The sequence below is a fragment of the Rhinolophus sinicus genome, linkage group LG09 (genome assembly GCF_036562045.2).
Source record: "Rhinolophus sinicus isolate RSC01 linkage group LG09, ASM3656204v1, whole genome shotgun sequence".
Classification (NCBI taxonomy): domain Eukaryota; kingdom Metazoa; phylum Chordata; class Mammalia; order Chiroptera; family Rhinolophidae; genus Rhinolophus; species Rhinolophus sinicus.
This window is the reverse complement of record NC_133758.1, coordinates 70,585,432-70,610,718: the sequence shown is the minus strand read 5'-3', so window position 1 is coordinate 70,610,718 and position 25,287 is coordinate 70,585,432. Positions and strand designations below refer to the sequence as shown.

At 37.1% G+C, this 25,287-nt stretch overlaps 2 protein-coding genes across 2 annotated transcripts in view; one reads left to right on the top strand and one right to left on the bottom strand.

Annotated features, from left to right (window-relative positions):
* The first annotated feature begins 1,133 nt into the window (after positions 1 to 1,133).
* PSMC2 (proteasome 26S subunit, ATPase 2) lies at positions 1,134 to 13,472 on the top strand. The gene is made up of 12 exons (XM_019744565.2): positions 1,134 to 1,290; positions 3,058 to 3,095; positions 3,460 to 3,541; positions 4,260 to 4,359; positions 8,185 to 8,316; positions 8,702 to 8,774; positions 9,140 to 9,235; positions 10,052 to 10,216; positions 11,164 to 11,251; positions 12,731 to 12,933; positions 13,031 to 13,127; positions 13,214 to 13,472. Exons 1-12 carry the CDS (start codon positions 1,221 to 1,223, stop codon positions 13,369 to 13,371), a joined length of 1,302 nt encoding a protein of 433 aa, XP_019600124.1. The 5' UTR covers positions 1,134 to 1,220; the 3' UTR covers positions 13,372 to 13,472.
* A 902-nt stretch (positions 13,473 to 14,374) lies between these two features.
* SLC26A5 (solute carrier family 26 member 5) overlaps positions 14,375 to 25,287 on the bottom strand; it is a 56,093-nt gene continuing 45,180 nt past the window's right edge. The window contains exons 15-20 of the mRNA XM_074340620.1: positions 24,421 to 24,490; positions 23,305 to 23,397; positions 22,477 to 22,584; positions 21,625 to 21,825; positions 20,965 to 21,019; positions 14,375 to 19,933 (exon numbers count right to left, since the gene is read on the bottom strand). Of these exons, the coding sequence (XP_074196721.1) occupies positions 19,749 to 19,933; positions 20,965 to 21,019; positions 21,625 to 21,825; positions 22,477 to 22,584; positions 23,305 to 23,397; positions 24,421 to 24,490 (712 nt within the window). The 3' untranslated portion in view covers positions 14,375 to 19,748. The remainder of the gene's footprint in view (positions 19,934 to 20,964; positions 21,020 to 21,624; positions 21,826 to 22,476; positions 22,585 to 23,304; positions 23,398 to 24,420; positions 24,491 to 25,287) is intronic.

The following is a 25,287-nucleotide window of genomic DNA, read 5'->3' as shown; positions in this document are numbered from 1 at the left end:
TTTTTATTTCTCTTTTTTTAATTTCTAAATTCTATAATTGTCTCCTAACTGCTCTCTTCCATTACTCATCTCCCAAACTCAATTCTTTCAAAACCTACTTTCCCCTGGCTTCCTTGTGTTGTAGGAATATTTCTCTGAGTCCCCAAATGATGTAGGGGATTTTTGCTGTGGATGCCGGGATCATGTCTTATGAGACCAAAGAATGGAAACGCAGACCAAGGAGAGGTGAGGAATTTTTTTTTTTTTTTTTTTAAAGAGGATAGTTTATTGAAAGCAAAGGGTCAGAGCTTCTGAGTGGGAGGGGGTCCCGAATGGGGATGCCCAGTGACCGAGGCAAAAGCTCTTACTTTTATACTTTCCCTTGCCTGTTTGGGGAAGGGGCCTGGAGCCTTTTAATGGAATTCGTCTACGAGGTTTGTTCTGTTAACCCATCCTGAAGGAATTAGCAAAATAACCCACTCTTAATCTATCAGATCTTCTCCGTTTGCCAGGCCAAAAGGAATTTTATGATTAAACTCAAGGCACTGTTGCATTTTGTCCCGGAGCGAAGGAGTGATTTCAAATCCTTAAGTCTCAGAATATGTCTGTCTTTTGTTTATTCCACCAGGGACCACCCTGTCCCGCTAGCAACATACTAACTAACCTGTCTCACTTGTGTCTGAGGATGGTATGACTGTTTTGGCAGCCGGCTCAAAAATTGAAACCATTTACCTCCTCATCCCAAGTTAGCATGAAATTAATGAAGAGCTCCTTTTTACCTTCACTCTATTTGTGGATCTAGTCACTGTTGTCGCAAATGTAATATACCAGGTAGTTTACAAACACTTATTTAAAGCCTCCACAATGCTGTGAGATAAAGGGTAAATTAAAGCATATAGAGATTAAAAAAGTTACCGAGGAGTGCACAGTAAATAAATGACTAAATCAGGATTTAAACTCAGCCACTGAGCCAGGCTTGGTCTTGAATCTGTTGCTCAGAGAACTGTGAGGTGCAGGGTAAACCCACGCTCTCTTTTAACAAGGAATTCCTTCTACTCCCTGTAAGTGGGACCCAGACGCGAGCGTTCCCTTCCGTGGCTCTCTTCTGCCTCTGGTGCGCGGAGGAAAGGGGCCCGCGGAGCCGACTTTACTTCCGGGGAGGAAGGGAAAGGAAGGCACCACCGGAAGCGGAGAAGGTGCTGTGTAATCACCAGGGAGCCGAGGCCCTTGGATCTTTCAAAATGCCGGATTACCTCGGTGCCGATCAGCGCAAAACCAAAGAAGAGGAGAAGGAAGACAAGCCCATCCGAGGTCAGTTGACTTAGCCAGGAGCTTCCGCCCGGGGTTAGAAAGAGGCTTGGCCCTGGAGGGAGGCTGGATTCCTGCCCCGCGCTCGGTCCCTTTAGTACCGCTTGTGATTTAGTCCGGGGCGGCAGCAGGGTGAGCCTGCCTGCTTTCTCTGTCTCCCTCACCCCGCTCCAAGTTCTATATTCATTTCCCGCTGGTCGAAATATTTATTCACGTTAAGCTCTCAGGTCTTGAGTAACTCACGCACCCTGCTTGGCCTTGCAGGCCTTGAAAAGTTCCCCCGCCTGGCGGTGCTTGGTAACCTGCATCCTCTTTCCTGTCCCTCTTTCTCAAGTGTGACAGCTAGGTGATATCAGTGTGTAGCTAGGATCCTGAGACATAATTTTCTTTTTAAAAACCATTCCTTTGAGTAGATAATAATACATTTACATGCCTAAAACGCAAAAGGCAGAAAACAGTGCTTTGAAAAATGTCTTATCCTTGGCCCAGCCACCCGTTTATCCACGAAGGCGACTGATGTTGTCACTTTGCGTTATCTTTCTAGACATTTTCAATGAATGTACAAGCAAGTTTGCATAATTGCATAAATGTAACTTGCTGTACATTTTGCTTTTTTCAATCAATATATTTTAGGGATAAGTTCATATCATTATGTAAAGAGTTAATGTCTGTATCTGCATAGTATCCCACTTTATTGGGTATACAGGAAAGTATGAAATTATTATTGATGGACATTTAAATTTCTTCCAATCTGTTGGCCATTAAAGAGTAATGAATAACCTTATTCATGTAACTTTTACCACATGCACAGATATAAGCTGTAGGGTAAATTTTAGAAATGGAATTGTAATTTGATGGGGTCCAATTACTCTCTTTAGAGACTATATCACTTTTACTGACCATTTTTGTACATGATTTCCTCCCAGTAGCCCCTTTTGTAGTCTTATCTTTATGCTTTTTTCTTCTTTTGTTCTTTATAGGCTATTTTTAAGCATTCTTTTGGTGGTTTTTCCCTGTCTATTCTATTACTGTTCCTTTCCTAAACAACTTCAATCTTTCCTAGCACCTTTTCTTCTCCGTTTCCACCCTCCCTCCAAAGAAAGAATATTTCCTCTGGGCTTTCATCCCACACTCTGTTTCCCTTGAAAATATTTTAGGGTACTGCAAACCTCAGAGGAACTCAGTCACCTAATGGAAAACTTAGTTACAGAGACTTGACATTTCATCTGTGTATGTCTCTGGGTATGTTATCATTCTGTAAATGTATTAATAAATTTATCCCTTGGAATACAGTATGACGAATGTGTATAGAATTTTATGTGCTTCTTCATCCATACCTTATTTGATCTTTATGGCAACACTGTGAGTGTAAATTAGTATTATCTCTATTTTTCAGATGAGAAAACTGATGTTCAGAAAGGTTAAATGGTTTTTCCAAGGTTCCTTAGCAAATGCATGACCTTACTGGGACCAGTGCCAGGTTGTTTTGATTCTCAAACTCTGTTCTTTGGCTGCCCTATTCTTGTTGTGTCACATCAGTATGAGGCTCTTCAGCAGCTATGTTACGTATTTTTTTTAATCCGCCTTCACCCAATCATATAAAATATTACTGTCTTTGATTGTGGGAATTATTTGATGGTTGTATTTATATCATTATAACTTTGCACAATTTTTCTCACTCAACTAATTCAGTGTGAATTGAACAGAAGAGAATTGTTAGCTCTAGTTTCTTATGTTTAGATCTCATAAATATTATCTTTCTTCTTTTAGCTCTGGATGAGGGGGATATTGCCTTGCTGAAAACTTACGTAAGTCCTTTCAATGTCCACAAAATATAGATGTTTTATGTTGAAATGAGAACTATTGTTAGTATTGCTGTTCCAAAATAATTAGAAGAGGATGTCTAACAGTTTATAGTAATCCTAACTGAAGAAAGTTACCTACCTACATTTTCTAACTAGAATGATTAGAGTGTCAATATTCAGTGTGTCTAAGTTTATACATTATTTTTATACTATTTATAATTAAAGTGTGGTACTATATTGAACGATATTTGAAATAATTTACATAAATATTTACTGTATTTAAAATGTGTGTAACTGTTAAATGTTTTGTAGTTTAATAAATTGTTGATTTCCTGATATTCTAGCTAAACTGATCTTTATCTCTTAGGGTCAAAGCACTTATTCCAGGCAGATCAAGCAGGTTGAAGATGACATTCAACAACTTCTCAAGAAAATTAATGAGCTCACTGGTATGTGTGTGTGTGTGTGTATTTTTTACTCCTCTTTCCTCTCTTTAAACATAATGTGTTAATTATATCAAAGGAGTTTAAATACAAATGTTGCTTTTTCATGAATTTCAGATTTTAAAAATTGTCCTTCCTGTTAAGAGATTGGATCTCATTTAATAATTTCTTGTAGTGCCTTTTATAACCAAGTTTAATGCTTAAGCAATTAAGAAACAAGCAAGTAATGTTTCTATTAGTCAAAGCCAAAATCAGTAAACTAATAAACAAGTTAAATTTTCTTATTAAATAAATATATGATCTCACATGGTATTGCTTGAAGTAAGTGGGCTATTACCTTGTATTTGGAAACTTTTCTTCTTGGGAACTTGAATGGTGAAATTCTATAGTATGTGACCGCAAATAAATGTCAAATATAGCATTAAATTTTTGGCTTATGACTACTTTAGGGCGGTGGTTCTCAACTGGAGCGATTTTGCCTCCTCCCTCCCCCCGGACATTTGGTAGTTATGGAGACATTGTTAGCTCTCATTACTTGAGGGGGAGGTGGTGCTAGTGGCATCTAGTGGGTAGAGTGCAGGGATGCTGCTAACCATCATGTAATGCACAGGACACTCCCCGCAGCGCACTATTTAGTTCAAAATGTCATAGTGCTGAGGTCGAGAAAGCTTGCTTTGGGGTTTGCATTACATGTCAGTGAACTTTGTAATCTTTCTTTATGTAGGTATTAAAGAGTCTGACACTGGCCTGGCCCCACCAGCGCTCTGGGATTTGGCTGCAGATAAGCAAACACTCCAGAGTGAACAGCCTTTGCAGGTTGCAAGGTATGCTCTGTGGAAGTTTATTTTTATCTACTTTTAGTCACTTTTTAGAGTGTTGGGTATAATGTGATAGTTCATAAAGAATTGTTTTCAAGTTCCAAGTACATAAAGCTTTCTACAAAAGTATCTGGGCTTAAAATTTTATGCCTTAAACAATTATCAAGAAATAAGTGAAGACATAATCATATAAAAGATTCAAATGATACAGAAAGATACACAGCAAATACAAAAACCTTCCTTCCCATCCTTGCTGTCCCACTGTTCCTTCCTCAGACATAACAACTACTAAAAGTGGTTTGGTCTTAATCCTGCGGTGTAACTTCCTATCCCTACATCCTTCTAATGTCATTGTATTAAAATTGAGATCAGTATTCAGTATTGTATTTATGGCTAAGTACTCCCTATTCACAAAGAGCCAAGTAGTAAACTGATGACTTCTTGTACCACTTTTTGTTTTCCTTGTCATAATTGCCTTGTTTTTTCATTTGCCAGTTTTTTTTTATGTATATTACTAATTCAACACCTCAATTTTCTCTGATTGTCTAAGTTGCTCTTCAGATGCATTCGGTCCATCAGATTTTCTGTCTGGAATCCTCAGGTGCACTAACTGCATAACGTATTGTCTTAGGTTCATCTTCCTAAAGAAGTCTTTCCCAGCACTTTCCGACCTGCTTCCATTTGACCAGTTCCCCTTTACACCTGTCGAATCACGATCATCCTGTGACTTCTTACCCTGGAGGTTCCCTTTACCTCTCTCCTGTGGCTTGTGTCCCAACTCTTTCTTGTTTACTTGCACCCTCATTAGGTCAGCTGTATTCTCTGGTGGCTGACTGAAAGAGAGTCATTTGGGAGGTAATATTTTGAGACCTCATATATCTGAAAATGTCTTGGCTGGTATAAAGTTTTTCTCCAGAATTTTGAAGGCATCGTTCCATAGCCCTCTGCCTCCTGGTGTTGTTAGTCTGAAGCCACTGATTCCCAATTCTGTCCATGTGACCTGGTTTTCCTCTGCAAGTTGTAGGGTGTCCTTTTGTTCTCACTTGTTCGGAAATTGCATGATGACATGCCTTGTTGTTGGTCTGTTTTTAAGGTGCTGGGCTCTCATGTCCTTCAGTGTGGCAGGTTTTCTTGAAAGTGTTTGTTAACTTTTTTTTTCCATTTGCTTGGTCTTCTGTTTCGGACTTGTATTATTTGGATATTTGACCTTCTGGATTGCTTCTCTAATATGCTCATCTTTCTCTCCTGCCTTTCTTTTTTTGTGTGCTTTTGCTCTACTTTTTGTGAGAGTTTCTTAACTTTATATTTGATTCCTTCTGTTGATTTTTTTCTCCTACTTCTCTTCACACATTTTTAATTTCCAAGACCTCTTTTTCTTTCAGGGTATGTGTTTTTTTTTTTTTAATGTCCTGTTCTTGTATCATGGTTATAGTGTGTTCTCAGCTTTAAGGAAATTAATGATAACTAGACGGTTTCTGCTTCTTCTAAGATGTTTTTTCTCTTTGCTTGCTGTCTGTCTTTTATGCTAGATGTATGATAATTTTACTTTGGGCTTTACTTTCAGTGGGAGACCAAAAGGCTGTCAGAAGCTCTAGATCCAGCAGTGTAGCGTGTTGATCCTAAGCGTCACCATAGCTTATACGGTTGGCTGTTTAGTTGGGGAGCCTTCAGTGTCAGTGTCTTTAGATCTTTTCATTTAGATCTGTTCCCTAGAGAAGTTGTTTTCAATCTCCTGTTGTCTCCAATTTCCAATATTTTGGAAGAACAGTGGAGATGGAGGGTTAGGGAATTTCAGCAACAGGTTCACTTCTGTTTACTCGCTCTTCCCTTCTCATCTCCATACCCTCCTCATTTTCAGTAAAGTTATCCCACCCCACTCCTTGCCCTAGCATTTCTTGAGAACTTCTGTTTTACTCTTTCCAGAATATTTTCATCACCCCAAAAACAAACTCATACTCTTAGCAGTCCTTCCCCAGCCCTTGGCAACCGTTTATCTACTTTCTGTCTCTATAGATTTGCCTACCCTGGACATTTCATATGAATGGAATCGTTTCATATAAATCTATGATCTTCTGTTTCTGGCTCCTTTCACTTAGCATAATGTTTCAATATTCATCCACGTTGCAACTTGTGTCACAACATCATTTCTTTTTATAGCCAAATAATATTCCAGTCTAATTACTCTTTTCATTGATACTTCCTTTTTGGTGAGACATTGTTCTCATACTTCCCAGTAATTGTTTAAACATGGTTTCTTTTAGTTTTTTAAAAAAAATATTTGTGATATTTTGTTTCGTGAGACAATGTCTAAGCTTTCTCAGGAACAGTTTCTATGGACTGCTTTTTCCCTATGTATGGGCCATACTTTGCTATTTCTTTTTGTTTCTCATAATTTTTTGATGGAAACTGGACATTTTATATAATACACACACACACACACACACACACACACAATATTATATATAATATAATATAACATGTCAGCTTTGGAAATCTGATTTCCCCTTTCCCCAAGATTTGTTATTGTTGCTGTTTGTTACTGGTTTTCCTTTGAAGTGTTTTGATCAGCCTCTTGTTAGCCCCAACTGGTAATGTAATGCTGCCTCAGACAGTTGTGATGTTAAGCAGTTTTCACTGATGGTTTCCGACAATTGCCCTGTGGGTGGGGATATTTATACCGAGTGAGCCCTGAGTCAGGTCAAATAAAGACAAGTCCTGAGACTGGAACTCTTCAGCTAATTGTCAGACAGGTCAAACAGTGCCAGTTCTCTGTGGGTTGGGCTTTGGGCAGCTCCAAACTCATTCTGCACTCTCCCCACTGCCCTCAATTCCAGAGTTCACAAAATGTTGATTTTGACTGTTTTTGCCAGTGTTCACTTTGCTTTTAACGAGGAGCAGATTTTCGAAGGTCCTTACTTCATTCTGGAAGTTGAGGTCCCTGTATAGTATATACTTTTTCAGCTGTGGATTGAAAAATCTGTATCTGTGCATACAGTGTTGGCAGGGTCTGTCAGATAAAGTAATGATAGATACTTTCTATATATGTAATTCTGCCTCCGTGGTAGAGCTTGGCTATTGACAGGAAACAGCCCCATCACACAATTATGCTATAAGGACAAAGCATTCTTTCCCTTACTTTCAGTGCTACCTGTATGCACATTCCAGAGACTATTTTGTATTTCCCTGTGTTTGTTGCCACAGCTTATGACATCAATTCTTTCTAACATGAGTTCTTTTTTTGTTTTTGTTTTTCTTCAGTATACAGATAGTATAGAAGAAGAAAGGCAGTAGACTACTTTCTACTGTGATGTACATGGTATTACAAATTTGCCTTCATCATGTCACACAGAAAAAGAATACATTTATGTTAAAAATAGCAACAACAATAAAAATGGATTTGAAGTATAAACTCAGGAAAGAATGGAAAAACACATTTATTAGTTAACTTGGTGTAAGGCAAGATGATGGTCTTCTGATAGGGAAAATAAAAAAGAGTAACAAGATATAAAGGAGTATCACTAATAAAGGAATATGCTTATGAAAATCAAGAAATTAGAAAACTTCTTAATGATGAAATATTTGGGTTTAATTTTCCAGGGGAATATTAAACATTTTAATGTCTTTTAAACATTTTATGGTGTGACGAAAGTTGAGTGGACCCTTGGGATTGAGCATATTCTGTACAAAAGGATCTTTAACGGTGGCCCTGTTTCTGCAGTTCTAGTTTACACCTGCTCATTAGTGTGCTGTGTGCCCAGGAGAGAATCAAGTTACCTGAATTCGTTAGTAGTGGCTTAGGTTCCTTACGAATCAGGTCTTTTGCTGTGTTAGGTGCACGAAGATAATCAATGCTGATTCGGAGGACCCGAAGTACATTATCAACGTGAAGCAGTTTGCCAAGTTTGTGGTGGACCTCAGCGATCAGGTAGCACCTACTGACATTGAAGAAGGGATGCGAGTTGGGTAAGATTTCTATTTACAGTAAATGCTCATCTTTCATTAAAGATACCATGTCACTTCATGCCTTTGGCTTTTTCAGAATGAATGCACTGCTTGCTGTGGAATACCTAGGGATAGTCTAGTGGGATACTACAGTTGAATGTCCTTTCTTCTTTTCCCCTTTCCCGAACTCCCTCCTTTCCCCCACCTTCTCTGTGGCTTTTTATGAATGGCTTCAAGTATCATAAAGTCAGTGCAGAATTTTAGAGTTGAGTTTGCGAGTGTATTTAAGGTAACGTGTAGGTGGAGGAAACACTTAAGCGAGCTAATGGAATTAATGTATATAGACTACATGGTAATTCACTTAGAAAAGTTTTTGACTGTGTGAGGCTCTTTTTTACCTTTTCAGTGTGGACAGAAATAAGTATCAAATTCACATTCCACTGCCTCCAAAGATTGACCCAACAGTTACCATGATGCAGGTAAGAAACTATGGAAGGAAAAAAATGGCATGACTTAGTATACAACTGCATCCAGCTCAAAAAATTTTGACACTTTTTAACTAATAAACTATTGGTATGTGGGTATATGTTGAGTTGCCAAAGTTTTTAAAACCATTTTCAGTTGAGAAAGTGTTTATTTTACTAGTTTGTTTCTCACTTAGTGTCATAAGTAATATAGCAAGTGGTTCTAGGACACTGGGCAAAGTATTCAATTTTTTAAAAAAAATTCTTATTTGCTATAAGTCTGATTTTTCTTTTAGGGCATTGGGTCTACTCTACGGGACATTTGGACTAGTATTCAGAAGCTTGTGGCTATATATTGTACATTTTCATCCCTCTCTTAGGTGGAGGAAAAACCTGATGTCACATACAGTGATGTGGGTGGCTGTAAAGAACAGATTGAGAAACTTCGAGAAGTAGTTGAAACCCCTCTACTTCATGTAAGTGGCTAAGTCTGTTACATGTTAAGTTTCTTTGTATAAAAATGTGATAGTCTTTTGTGTACTGTGCACTAAAATTGCATATATATTAGTTTTTTAAATTTTATATTTTCCTTAATGAAAATTTGTGAGGGGGATAGAGAGTAGAGGTGTGGCGAGTTGGTAAGTTCCAGAACAGTAAGCAAAAGGATTGAGTGGTCAAGCCTATTCAAAAAAAAAAAAGATCTTCTGTTTTAAGTGACAAAGGAAGCTGAGGTATAACTTCTAGCAATATGTTAAATATGTTAGAGTTTATTGTAGAAGAAGTCACATGTTTTAATGATACCAAGAGGAAATGGGCTTAAATTAAATCAAATTAAGCTTGGGAGGATAATGGAAAACTAGAATATTAAATACCAGATCATACTTTTGTGCTTTAAACACTAACATTTTTTTTTTTAATTAGAGGAAAAAAATTTGTTAAGCCTGGACAGTAGAAACACCTTTAAAAGCCATTCAGTCTTATGTATTGATGAGTCTAGTTCAAATCTTACATCTTAGAAAGTTCTTATTTAGATCAAGTATATGGATTGTGGACTTAACCGTGTTTCCCCGAAAATAAGACCTAACTGGAAAATAAGCCCCAGCATGATTTTTCAGGATGACATCCCTTGAACATAAGCCCTTTGCATCTTTTGGAGCAAAAATTAATATAAGACCCGGTTTTATTTTCGGGAAAATATGGTAATAATTTTGGTTTAAATATATTGATGTAGAAGTAGTCTTAGTTTGATTATACCAGAAATAGTAAGTGTAAAAATTGTGTTTTTCTTACAGCCAGAGAGGTTCGTTAACCTTGGCATTGAGCCTCCCAAGGGCGTGCTGCTCTTTGGTCCACCAGGTACAGGCAAGACACTCTGTGCTCGGGCAGTAGCCAATAGGACTGACGCTTGCTTCATTCGAGTTATTGGATCTGAACTTGTACAGAAATATGTCGGTGAGGTAAAGTAATGTGATCATATGAAAGAATATGTAGCTCTAAAGACTTACAAAACCTGGATGAAATTAAAATGGCAATTCCACATTGAAAGATTTAGATCTGAAATTTTTTGATTGATGGATTGTAATTGGTGGTTCAGAAGCCCAGAAGACACCAGTCTTCCCTTGTAGTCATTTGGACATAAACTGCTTAAAATTTTTAATCATTGTGTTCCCTACTCAGAAGGAAGACATTTTCTACAGATTTGGTTTGTAAGATAAATACCCCAGAAATGTCCAGTGAATGCATTCAAAACTACTTTCACTTCAGGGGCAGTGTTTTATGTTCTACTGAGAAAGAGAGGACATAGATTGTCTCTATCTGTATGTGCACAGGTGTTATACACACACACACACACCCCGTGGAATTTTTTCATTAGAGAGTTAGTCTAAGGCTGTATATATTGTATTTGAAACATTAATGATTGATATACTTACAATAAGAATTAGAAAAGGAGCTGCATGAGTTGAGATATGCATTGCTTTTAATTCTCTGGTCAAAACTTAGAAATGAAATTCAGTGATCAGAAATGCCAAGTGATAGGTCAGATGCTTTTATTTCCTTAGGTTTTACTGATTGAAATGGAGCCTATGTTTTATTTAACAATGTTAATTTGACCTCTTTGGGTCAGAAAGTTTTTGGCTATTTCATAGGTACAGAATCATGAGATTACTTAATATTGTTTTGAGGCTAATAAGATTAATTTGATGAAATAGGTTACAAGCTTCAGTTTTTTTGAGAAAGCCTTAGGTAATAGTGGAGGTTACAAGCTTCAGTTTTTTTGAGATAGTCTTAGGTAATAATGGTTGAGAATACTGTTAGGAATATTGAAACATTTGAGGTATAATTTACTATATCTTAAAGGATTTTAAAACCAACTTTGAATTAACATATTGTTTTTTCTCATTAGGGGGCGCGGATGGTTCGAGAGCTCTTCGAAATGGCCAGAACAAAAAAAGCCTGCCTTATCTTTTTTGATGAAATTGATGCTATTGGAGGTATGGCTGGTATTTTAGAGACTACTTTAGGATTGGGTTTCACGAGAGTTCTAAAATAATATGTGTAGAGTTCTCCTGATATGTTAATCTTGTACCCAATTTGAATTCCAACTCTCTTATGAGCGCTGGCATATTGGAGCCACAGATCTAATAAACAGTAGGGCTACACCATAAAGGAAAAAAAATATATAGCATTGCTATTTCTCAGTCTTAATCTTTATACTTTCCCAATTTCATTCATGTAACACATATTTTCACATTTAACAATTCCTAACTTGGATACAATTTCACTTCATGTTATAAGAAAGCACTGGGGCATAATTTAACTGGTAGTCATTTTTCATAAAGTATACGTAAAATAATGTTACGGTTGGCTTCATAGATTTGATGAAATACAGTATTAGCTGTGCGATCTAGGTAAGTTATTTTAACTAACTCTGAACCTCAGTTTGCTCGTCTTGTAAAGGGCATGATAATTCCTGCCCTGTTTACTTCTGGTTTTTTGAGAACTTTAAAGTAAGTTTTGAATGTGAGAGACTTTGAAAACTAACTGTTCTATAGGCCTTGACTATTGTTACAGACTCTAAGAGTAATAATCCTTAGTAGCTGGAGAAGTGTCATGTCCAGACAGTTGTTTAATGAACTTAGTGACGAAAATGACTTGAAAATATAGTGGCCCCTGTCACACTGTGGGGACTGTGGTTAAGTTACCTGGAGTCTTGCTTTTAGACTGGATGGGCATTGTTGGGTTAGGACAGCCTGGAGTTAATGTCTTCACATAGTTAATTTGCGCACAGTCTAGTGAAGCAGTGTGGTGACTCTGAAGTCATTTTTACAGTATTGGAATAAGCCTTGTGATGTCAGGATGCTGTGAAGCTGTGGTTTCCAGGGTGGATTGTGTGTAAAACAGTGTTGGTGCAGGAGGAAAACAGCAGAATTGTTTTTGTATTTAATTTTAATCTCATTTTAAAATTTTTTATTTTTTGCGTTTTATAATGTACATAATACATTAATACAACAGTATGTATTTATATAATTTAAAAGTGAAAATACATATTTGGAGGCGTTTCTTGTGTTTTTGCTATGTCGGTTGAAATGAGAGACTGACGTCAACCAAGAGTGCTCTAATATACGCAAATCCATGTGATGTTAAGTTGTTACAGTTCTGCTGTATCATGGATTTAGCCCTATTCTGAAGGACAGTTTTGAGAAACTTACAAGAGTATGGCAGTTTCTGACATACCGTCCAACACCATTATGGTGCAAAGGTTGCATGTGTTCTGCTGCCCAGTGCAGTGTACGATGTGTCAAACAACACAGGTGTTCTTGAGTGATGAGAGTCACTTTCTGATGAGTTTTATGTAAAGCAGGCCGCTCTTACAGGCTTCACCTAAAACTCGTTCACTTGCCCTGAGGCTGTGGTTGTGCAGGTGCTACTCAGAGCCATACTCAGAGCTTAGCTCCCTTTTGTCTTCTCAGGGGCTCGTTTTGATGACGGTGCTGGAGGTGACAATGAAGTACAGAGAACCATGTTGGAGCTGATCAATCAGCTGGACGGCTTTGATCCTCGAGGCAACATCAAAGTGCTCATGGCCACCAACAGGCCCGACACCTTGGACCCGGCTCTGATGAGGCCGGGGAGGTTGGATCGAAAGATTGAATTTAGCTTACCGGACCTCGAAGTAAGAGAATCATGTCGTTTGAGAAAAGGGATTCGGGAAATGTTTTCTTCCTGTCATGTTTTTCCATTGTAATATTTTTCAATTCCCTGATTTTCAGGGTCGGACTCACATTTTTAAGATTCATGCTCGTTCAATGAGTGTTGAAAGAGACATCAGATTCGAATTGTTAGCACGACTGTGTCCAAATAGCACTGGTAGGTTGAAATGTCTTGTTTGTATTTGTTGGTCTGTCTGTCCAGACTGCTGTAATCAAGCATATTATTTTCTTTTTGTTTGAAAGGTGCTGAGATTAGAAGTGTCTGCACAGAAGCTGGTATGTTCGCTATCAGAGCGCGGCGAAAAATCGCTAGTGAAAAGGACTTCTTGGAAGCTGTAAATAAGGTCATCAAGTCTTATGCCAAGTTCAGTGCTACTCCTCGTTACATGACATACAACTGAGCCTCAAGGCTTTCACTGAGACACTTCTTTTAATTGGAATCCATAGCTTGTGTACGCTTGTTAACCATTTCACACAAAAAATAAATGGTTTCAAAATTGTATGCTTTTTTTCAGATTTTTTTCTTTGTAGTACAATAAAAGGTGATAACTAATATCATTAGGTAGAAAAGCTTATTCTAATGTATGTTGACTGTTTTTTGATCCACTACCGTTAGGGTTCCATATCATAAAGTGCTTGCTTAGAGCACGTGTGGTCTACTGTGTTTCCCTGAAAATAAGACCTAGCCGGATAATCAGCTCTAATGCGTCTTTTGGAGCAAAAATTAATATAGTATGTTATATAAGACCCGGTCTTATAGTAAAATAAGATAGGTCTTGGCTGGATGCTGTACATATGTCTTGTGTCATCCCATCTGCCCAGTGAGGTGGATCTAATGGAGTTTGATCTGAGGAACGCAAAAACTTTCCTACCGAGTTCACCTGTAGCAGATTCAAGTTTGTCAGCTCTCTCACCTATGCGCCTCATCATTATGCTCTTCTGCCCCTCCTCAGAATAGCCCATCCAGGCACATGACCACATGCATTTCCATGGGTTTTCCCTACTTCATTGAGTAATAAAGCTCTGGCCAAACTTTGTTAAAGAAGCTTCCGATGTAATAGGTTTTGTTTTGCCATTTGACTTGATTTCAAATTAATTAAGAATTATTGATTTTAATGACCAGCAAAGTAGTAAAACAAAGAGAAATATATACACATAATAATCTAATTTAGAAAATCCAGAATTGTCTTCATACAGAGAAGTACTTCTTTTCATTTTATAAATTAATGGTTTAAAAGTTGGGTAAAGCTCCTGTTAGACGTCTGGTGTATTGTGAGGTACTTCTAAAATAAAAGTAGTATTCTCAACAGATTTTTTCTAAAATTATTTCTTATGCAAACACCAGTATAGCTCCTCCCCACTTCCACCACAGTTACCTTCTCCCCCCAAATACTGACACCCAAGCACAATAAAGAATATTTTTATTAAGTTCAACATTCATAAGTAATGCAAAATAGAGCTGGATACATTTTTAATTCACAAAAGAAAAAGTTGACAACATAGAAAATACTGTTACATTGAAATATTTAAAACATGAAAGTTTTCAAGCAGAAAAATTAAAGCCCATCATTCATAAAATCCAACCAACATCCTTTCTTCCTTGATTTTTCATTTTTTGTGAAATTGATTAGAAAAAATTTTTCCTAAGTCTGCCCTAGTTATGATTTCATGAGATGTAAAATAGAGCAAACCATTTCCAGGTTCTGCTTTTAATACAGTATACTCAAGTGAATGAAGTGCGTTTTTGTAATGTTTTGATAAATGTAAGCATTTAGAACACTGAAGTCTTACCATTTTTTCATATAGTCACATACATCATATGCACTAATTTGAGACAACTCAAATTGGGTATGTTTGACCTTAGGCCCAATGTGTTATAGGCTCTGAATCTTAATATTGCAGTTATGTGACAAAAATCGAACTGGCTACACATCAAATGTACGATGAATTTGAAAACGTTGGGTGTTTCCGCCCAGGCATTTACATGCAGATAGCATCAATGCTATCTGGATTAGCATGTTTGTACCATATTTAAAAAGATACAATAACACATTTACCAGTGACTCCCTCCACCTAAAATACGTATGTGTGTTTGCTTGTACGTATGTATGTTTGTCAGGATGTTGATAAATCAGAATACAAAGGGTTTATGATTTTAGAAAAATAATGCTGTAGTGATACTTTAAAAAATACTTTTAACATTTAAAAAATGTGATTAGATTTATAAAAATTTAATTTCCACAAAGCTCAGTTTCATCGGTTATGTAAAGTAAAATGCTATACGCCAATACAATGAAAAACTTGGTAAACCTTTTTCAAAGGCAAGATGGATTTGTGAGATGCCCAGACTTGATTAAATCCAAGTCAGTAGGCAGGCAGGTTACCTGGTGCAGTGCTAGCTTTTGAACATTTTGTTGTTGGGATTTGAGGGGTTTCAAAACAATTGCATACATTTTGGTTGGCTATACGTTTGGAGAATTAGATAATACTTTTATTCTCAAATCAACTTATCAGCACTCAAACCACATTATCAAGAGTCTAAACATACTGAATCCTAAAAGCATTCCTGAAAGGTACACTAGAAACGACCAACAGCATTTTTTGCACTCACTAAAGCATACAGGCTCACACAAAGGAAGACTTATTTGATCTTAGAATTTAAATTGATATACTATCTTTAAAGGGGCAGAGGTAATAAATAAAGCCTTCCCCACCACATACCCGTCCCTCCCTCTCCCTCCCGCATCCCCACACAAGGGCACACTCCCCCCCCCCACTTCCCCCCCAGAAAACTGAAAAACACCCACTCACTCCAGGGCAGATTTTCTGAGTCTGCTGCCCTCTCCACACACACGTGAGGGCAGACACATTTTATCACAATGCACCTTGGGAGGCAGGCACCTCCTTGTTCTTACAGGTAAGAATACAGGATCAGAGCACATGCGGTGGGGATTTTACGTATTATCTGAAAACTACAAAGTGAGCTGCTCCCAGGGCTTGCAGAGGATTCACATCCTTCACTGTCTGGGTCCCACTGCAGATGAGATTGGCAATTGGGATCCCGTGATGAGCTGCCATGTGATTATATAGAGTTAGTGTCAAGGACATGAATTAGTTTCCTGGGCCCTGGTTCACAATTGTTTCCAAACTTATTCCATCCATCCATGAGGTAGACATCAACCACTGTCCTATTACCCAGGATTTGAGAAAGACAAAGCATTTCTATACCGGTTCTTTTACCATAAAATAAGGCTCTTTTAGTCCTATAGTTACCAACATGCACTACGTCCATTTTGACAGGGCAATAATCTGAATTTGAACCAGGGCTGAAAAACAAAGGCATACGCTAGCAGCTATTAAAGTCCAGAAAGAAAGTAGAGGCAAAGCTCGACTGTAAAGAAAGATCAGGAAATTTCCCACTATATGAAACAATTCTAAGTAAAATATTCCAAAATATTTACATATAGATAAAATACATTTTGAAATGCACTCTTACATTCTCAGTCATGCTCAAACAAAAACATATTTCCCTGTAGTAAGACTTAAGTACTTTTTGTGTACATGGTAGAAGTGTATTGAAAATAGGTTAAAATTAAGTAAAAATTTGTAAGATACAGACAAATACTTTTTCGTGCACTTCTTCCAACCTATCAACAACTAGGACCTGAGTATTTACTCTGTGTAAAGCATTTGTTGAAGACGGCTGCTAAGGAATATGAAATGATTTTTTTTATATACCATTGTTTAAAATCTTTAAGTTCCACTTTAATGGCTGAAATGAGGTGGGCCCTTTTCCGAAAGTTCTAGTATAACTGAGGTTCTACCACACATGCTCTTTCAGAAGGCAGTCTGTATCAGAATGCAGATGTATCTGCTCTCACGTGTGATGATTACTAAGGAAATAATGATGTAAATCTAATTTGACTCTAGATCTAGATAGAGTATTGATTAGATGGGACGTGTCTACCTGGAATTAAATTAGTGAAGTCACTGAGACATCTCATAGGAGTTAAAGCAAACAACAGTTTGGTTTCAACTAGACCCATGCTAACATAGTTCTTTCCTGGGATCTGACCACTTTTCTCCTGGCAGTGTTTTCTTCATGAAAACTAAAACCAGGGGTCAACAATAAAACACAAAAAAAGACAAAACAGTAAATCTTAGCAGGGAAGGCTTTCGGCAGGTTAGCTAATACTTGTGCTTTGAATTAGCGTGAGCTGTTAGAACTACAAGAGTAAGAACTTTTGGTGACAAATTTGTTTAAAAGTCTCCCCCACTCCTTTGCAACAACTATAGAGAATCTTGAAATAAGCATTTTATTTACTCATAGGCTTAAAACTGAGTTTGATGAAGAATTAACTGATAACTCTTATGGAATTTTAAGGAAATATTAAATTATACCTAAGAGTTTTCTTAAATACATGGTCTGTAAGGCTACTTCACTGTTAGCAACAACATTTCTAGGGGCTCCTACAGGTCATAGTTGTGGCCATTTTAGCACCAAAAAGAATAACTATAATACACTGAAATACATTAAAAATATAAAAATTCATGAGTCTATAATTATACCAAAAAAAAGAAATCTAAAAGAACCTAATTTGTCACCATCTATTTGTTAAACCAAATTCTTACTTGGAAGTTGATAATTAAATGGAAAAAATTAACCTGCCTTTCCAGTAAGAACTGTATTTAAAGATGACCAAATAGCCCAAGTTAAGGAAGGAAAGCTGTACTTTACATAGAAACATCAAATAATAATAAACACAGAAGAAATGAGAGAATTGGATAAAAATTCAGAAACCTTAATGCTTAATTGATTTAGGCAAGAATTATCACTAGATGTTAAAACCCCTGGGTGAATGGCTAATGGGGAACTGGGAATACATTCAATGCCAAAGGAACATCATACAGGTAACTCACTAGTTACAAAGGTGAAAACGTAATTGGGGGATTAGGATGTCATATTAATCCAGTGATCTATCTTAGCATTGTTAATGGCAGGGTCAACTAGATATTCTGTCTTTTTTGATGTGATGTGATTTGAAACGTGTCTCATCTTTGATATATTCGAGCAAAAAAGGTTTTATTCAATTCCATGAAGTCTCTAGATATAACTTCTAGATTACAGGTAGTTTAGGAAATAAAGGGATAAGCTAAATAACACCTTGAGAAAGCAAGCAGACACATTAAAAACATGGGGTTCTACAGGACAACTGCCCCAGTGTCCTTAACAGGTCAATATCATAAAAAAGGGACTGAGGTTGATTAAGATAGTCTTAAGGGACTTAAAGGGACATGACCAATTGTATTTAAGAATGGATACTAGTTTTGGGAACGTACAGAGGGATAGTGGATGGGGGGAGGGGGGTTCACACAGTGTGAGGGATATAAATGATAAACGTCTAAGTTTTGCTTTGTCTTGTGCACCTGAAACTAATTTAAAAAAAAAAAAAAAAAAAAAAAGAATGGATACTAGCTTGGAAAAACCAACTACAAAGTTGGGGACAAGTGGGGGAAATCTGAATATGGTCTGAGGTCAAAATGTCCTAGAATGAGAAGGTGGAGATTGTTGAATGAAACAAAATATGTCACAGAACATTATGTAGAGAATGATCTTATTTTGGTTAAAAGATATAAATATACATGAGGTCGGATAATTAAGTTCGCGAACTCATCCTAGAAAAAGTGCTACATACCTCACTGCTGAATATCACTACGTTCACCTTCGAAGTACTCCCCCTGGGAAGCTATGCACCAACGCCAGTGCCTAGACCACCCTTCAAAGCAATTTCGGAACTTTTTCTGGAATGGCCATCAGAGCTATTGTCCTATTGCCCTTAATGTTCTGAATGTCATCAAAATGTCTTCCTTTCAACATTTCTTTTGTCTTTGGGTAAAGAAAGAAGTCACTGGGGGCCAGATCAGATGAGTAGGTAGGATTTTCCAGTAGAGTTATTTGTTTACTGGCTAAAGTCTCCCTCACACAGTGCCCTGTGAGCCGGTGCATTGTCGTGATGCAAGAGCCATGAACTATTGGCGAAAAGTTCAGGTCGTCTAACTTTTTCCCGCAGCCTTTTCAGTACTTCCAAATAGTAAACGTGGTTAACTGTTCAGTTGGTACAAATTCACAATGAATAATCCCTCTGGTATCAAAAAAGGTTAGCAACATCGGTGCAACAAGTTCACGAACTTAATTGTCAGACCTCGTGTGCATAGAGAAAGATCTGGAAGGATATGCATTAAGGTGTTAGTGATAATCTTTGAGTGGTGCCAATATAATGTTTTTATTTCTTATTTTTGCTTGTCTATTTTTTTCTAATATTCTGCAATGTACTTGTATTGCTTCTATTATAATAAAAGGTTATTTTAAAAGAACTGCTAGAAAATTGTGGGTATGCCCCCCTGGTTAGATAACTCTGATTACAGAAAGTCTGTAGACCAACAAGTACAAAAGCAAGGAGACAGCCTATCTGATTTGTAGATAAAACACTTCAAGGGAAAAAATTCTTAAGTGCTTGGCTGACAAAGATGATAACAGAAAGTAACAGAAATGTCACTGCGTAATAAATGCAGGCAAGAGGCCAATTTATCTTGGAAATAGTTGATTAAAAAACACACACAAGTAAGATACATCTTGCTATGCGTCATTCACCCTCCAAATCAAGCCTCGACTACTAGTATTTAACTTTAGAAAAAAAATCTAGTGTCTAGTATTTAAAATGTGTACATGAGTGACTTCACGAGCGGCTCATACCCCATCCCAGGCTGCCTTCCACATCTAGACGTCAGGAGTGGCGTTGGGCTCTGAATCCTCCTGCGGTGTGGCGGCCGCGGCTTCCTTTTCCTCAAGCGCCTCTCGAACGAGGCTGCCTAACACCGCGTCATGAATGCTATGGTACAGCAGGTCCAGTAAGGCAGGGTTTTCAAAAAACCGGTTTCGAGTGAGGTCACTTATAACTTGTGCTAAAAAAAAAGAAAAGAAAATTAGCCCACACTCTGGGCATCAGTCTTGAACATTAAAAAATCAAAAACAAAAACACTTTCATATAGTTTAACTATTAAAATGATGTAATAAAAAGTCTCACTCCAATCCCCGTACCCATGACATCACACCCCAGTCGCAGGAAGCTACTTTTATTATTTTCTTGTGTATTTCTCCATGCAAATATAAGTAAATATATAAATATATATTCTTATCTCCCCCATTTTCTTACCCAACAGAAAGCATACTATATACATTATCCTGGATTTTTTAAAAAATGTAATCTTTTCTTTCAATTTTTTACAACGACATGGTATTCTAGCGTGTAAATGTAGCCTACTTGATTTAACCCGTCCCTTTTGTTTGATACTGGAGTTTTTTCCAGTCTTTTGTTTTTATAGAAGTACTGTGATGATTAACCACATACATGCTCCATTTTGAATGTGTGTAGCACATTGCTGATTTGCTGGTTCAAAGGTAAATAAATGCACGTGTGATTTTAAAAGCCTCCATGGAGGCTGTTCCATTTTGCACTCACACCAGCAATGTCTGAGAGTGCCTGGTCTCTCACAGTATGCCCACAGGGAGCTTGTTGTCAAGCATTCTTTATTTTTGCCATTCTGGTAGGTGAAAGGTGATATCTTTATGTAGAACTCATTTTCAAGCACTGTTTTAACCAAAATTTAATGTGAAACAAAAACAGACATTGAACAGTAAAACCTAAATGATTTTATATAACTATATTGATGGCAGCCATTAAATAGTTACAGAACAACGGTTTATGAGTTTGTTTCCGCCAACTCCTGTTCAGGAGGCCTGCAACAGGTACTCCAGGGATAGGGGTGCCTGGAAGTGGCTATTTCAAAGCTCGCTTTAGAGTGATTATCAAGAGAATAATTTTCATTTTCACCAAAAACTAAAATTGGGGTAAAATATTTCCAAATACAGTTATTAAAAAAGAGAAACAAATCCAAAATATTAATATTTCTCCCCATTCTAGAAGTGTACTTACCACTGCATCCTGCTAAATACACATAAATACCGACATCTCCATATTCCTTTACAATCTGTAATAATGTTGAAATAAAGTTTAGTTTCTCCTGTCTGTGCCAGATGCAAGTCTTTTTCTACCAACATGTATTTCAGTGATACAAGACACTCTAGTTCATTCACTTGAACTACTTTGCGTTGATAATTATGCATTTTTGAGCTAATCATTTTTAAATGATTGTGTAGTTCTTTTGATTTTTATATGGACAGTGATAATTAGGGATATCAAAGAATTCTTGTTAAATTTCATTTAGGTGTAATAAGGGTATTCTGGTAATGATTTTAAAAAATTTTCTTGTAGAGATATATACTGAAATATTTACAGATGATGTGATGACTGCAATGTGCTTCAAAATAAGAGAAGGGGAAAGTGAGTATGGGGATAAACCAAACAAGATTGACCATAAATGGATAATTGTTGAACTGAGTGATAGTTACATGGGAGTTCCTTATACTATGCTCTTGACTTTTGAATATTTTTGAAATTTTCTATAATCAAAAATTGAACAAAACATCAAAAACTTTTAAGAGTTGAAAAACGACTCTAGGTCAACTCTCTGACTTCACTGATGGCAACACTGGGCACAGAGCTATTAAATGACTTGTTCAAGATGATGCTTACCCCTTGCAGAGTTTTCACACCAACAGAATCAATAAAATTGACTTGTGTAAAATCCAGAATGACGGTGTGGACGTTTTCCAATGGGGGCATAAATCTTTGCAGTTCTTCAGGAAATGTGCTCTTGGTGACTACTGGGGGATATTTTACTTCATCCTCCTCTTCTTCAGCCTTGGTACCATCTTCTGCATCTACTTCTGCATCCTACATCAAAAATTAAATCACACCAGCATTCTATGAACAACTCACAGTTTGGTTCTGAGAAAGAGTTATCAGGAAAAATTAGTCCTTATAATCTCAAGCTACTGACTACACCAGATCTCTTCTAAAATATTTGCCATATCCCAGCCTTGTAATGTGACAAAAAAGGATGTGCATATAATATTCAAGTTTAGCTCAGTTTCTTCTTTTTTCTCTATTTTCTCCTCCTTTTTTTGTCTACTGAAATCCACTTTCCTTAGTCATCATATCTATTTTCCCCTAACTTCTAAAATAATTCCATTAATGTCAGCATGATAGACCATAAGTTACCAGAAGCCTGAACATAAAAAAGCAGCCTTTGAGCTTTTTTATACTATAAGCAGAGTGAACCTATGACAAAGTAAAATTTATTAAGGTACTGTGCGATTTTTTTTACTTTTTAAAACAATATTTTCCTGGGCCCATATCACTACTTATTTCAGAAGTATTGTCATAACTGACTTTGTCATTTATCTTTAATACATAAAGAATAGATTGTTTCTGAACTTTCCCATTTTAGGGACTTCATGCTGTGTGAAAACTTCAATACTGAATGGAGGGGGGAGGGCACTGCAAATCAAGAGAGAAGTAGGTGACAATGAAGGGCTCACTCACCGCTTTGACATCAGTAGCATTGGCAATGTTTATATTTCCGCCTTCCTTAGCGTACTTCTTCATGGCCTTTCTTCTTGCTCCCAGTATGAATGCTGGGTTCACTCCAGTCTTTACAGAACAGCAAGATATGCACAATAACTTCTTGGTTCCCAGGAGCTCACCCAAATGCAATTAATCTTCCCATCTCCCCACTTGATGGTTTTCTATGCCAAGTTATCACCCAACCCTTTCTCCACCTGTCCCTCACATCCGCTGAACAGAATCACTCCCTCATTAAAAGAACAATAGATACCTTTCTTATTCTTGGTCTTGATTCAAGACAACCAGAGCCAAAGTATTAAAGAGAATTTTTAGAGTAGTATTTTTCTTAGATTTCTCATATTCTTATATTTAAGAGATTCCGTGGGTTGACTATGAGGTTTTCCTATATACTGGGCAGTGTGGGGTCGAGTGCTAATCGTGACAAAAGGAACCGACATGATCCCAAAAGAAAGAAATCTAAAACTAGCTTTTTCCGTTTTTTTTTTCTAAAATTATTTTGAAAAGGTAATATAGGCATATGATAAAAGAGAATGAATAGTGGTGTTGGTTATATAACAATGCAAACACACTTACTTCCATCCACTGAATTGTACACTTGAAAATAGTTAAAATGGTAAATTTTATGTTCTGTATGTTTTTCTGCAATAATATAGATAGATGATAGATAGATAGATGGATGAGAAATACTATGAAAGGTAAAGCAGGACATTTAAGTGACCCTCACATCCCAGTCAATCCACAGGTCCCCTCCTCAAAAATAATCACTCTTAATTTCTTGTGACTCACCTTTCTTTTTAATGCACTGCTATACAAGTCACTATTTGCATAATAAATTGGGGCATTTATTTGGAATATTTTTATTCCAGAAATTTCTTTCACCTGTGAAATAAAATGTTAGTGAATTCAATACATGTAAATATTTCAGAGTCAAAACTGTAATTGCCTCCCTCTTCCAATTTGAAAATTAATACAGAAGTTGCTGAGGGCCTTCTTAAGTTCTACACTTATGCTCTGGAGGAAGTACTGAGAAGAAAGTCTTTAAAATGCAAATCTTCCCATTCTTTAAAAAGTCTTTCTTTGTTTCACTTTGACCATAAAACACAAAGAAAAGATACTGAAAATATTTAAAAAGAAAAAAGAAAATTCGATAGGAGTGGATAGGCTGCCAGTCAGATTGTGAGAAGCGGGCAAATAAAGTGAACAGAGGTTTATATTTGTTCATTCATAGAATGGAGGCAGGAGTCGAAATGGACCCAAGTGACATAGAGTGAATATTTAATCAAGAAGCCTCAAACTCTAGAATGCAGTTTGGAAATGAGTAATTCAGTATATAATTCTTTGGAAGGAGGAGAAAACAGCAATCCTAACACCAGTCTCATTTCCTAATACTTTGTAGTGAATCTGAGACTTCTTCCCAAGCAGAAAACAAAACTAGTTTAAAAAGATTTTGTAAAAGTCTTTGAGATTCCACATAGAAAAAGAACATAAGCCATAATTTTAACCATTAAAAATGAAGCCGGAGAATTCCATAGCCCCAGCACCTATATTTTACATGGTGAACATTAGTATTTTACCATCAGATTAAATTCATCAGAAGAAAATCATGCACATACAAACCATCTTCTCAGTTTCAATATTTTATAAATATATACTTGAATTCCAAAAATCTATTTATCCTTATTAAAAAAAGGGAGAAATTAACATTAGGAGATTGAGTAATTAATGTACAGTATATTATAAACTATAAAACTGAACTTAGACAGTAAATCGAAGTTCAGGTTTTTAAATTTGACTCCTCCTCCTCCTTTTCATCCCACTTTTTGTCCTAGGTAAAAATAAAATCTAGTTAGCCAATCACATCCCATGCTTACAACAATTTCAAATGACAGGAAAAGGTCCTACCTCCTCATATGCATCTATATCGATATACACATCAGTGTCAGGAAGCTGTCCAAGGACGGTGTAGGTCGGACTGAAGACAGAGAGTGAGTGTATTAAAACACCATCGTGCTGAGGTCCAGTACGTGATTGAAACATGTGGCTTTGCATGTTTATCTGGCATGTATGAATTTGCGAGTGAATTCAGGAATACTTGATCCTAATATGGCACCTCTGCAGAAGGGCCCCACATATAATACATCCCCAGTGCTGTTCTAAGCCCAACACTCCCCACACACCTCACACCACACCCACCCCATACCTCACCCCCAACATGTACAATACACACACAGCACATACACCTCACATCATACAGACCACACAGACACACACACATACCACATATACCCCTCACGTACATGATACACTAACAAACACACACAATACAACTACACACACACACACACACACACACACACCCCATACATACCACACCACATACATACCACACAAACCATCTGGTTAGGACAAAAGACTTGGGCATTTAAAGATGGGGCCAAAAATGGCCCAAGTCATGCCAGGGCCATGTGTAACTCAAGTTCTCATGCTACTCAGTAGATACAATTATCTTCCTATTCTAATCTAAAGCAAGAGAGGTTTTCTTTTTGTTTCTAAGAAGCGTCTCTGACTCATGGGCCTGCAGGTAGTCAACTGAAGGTATGGGGAAAAAACAAAACTCTCAAGTCAGCATATGGAGAAGTTAAATTTGGCTTGAGAAATTGACGCCCCATGGGGTTGGGTGAGTTGTTCAAGGTCAGAGAGCTTGGCAGAGCCAGAATATAGCTCAAGGTCTTGGATTAGACATTCCATGGTCTTGCTTGGTGCTTCTTA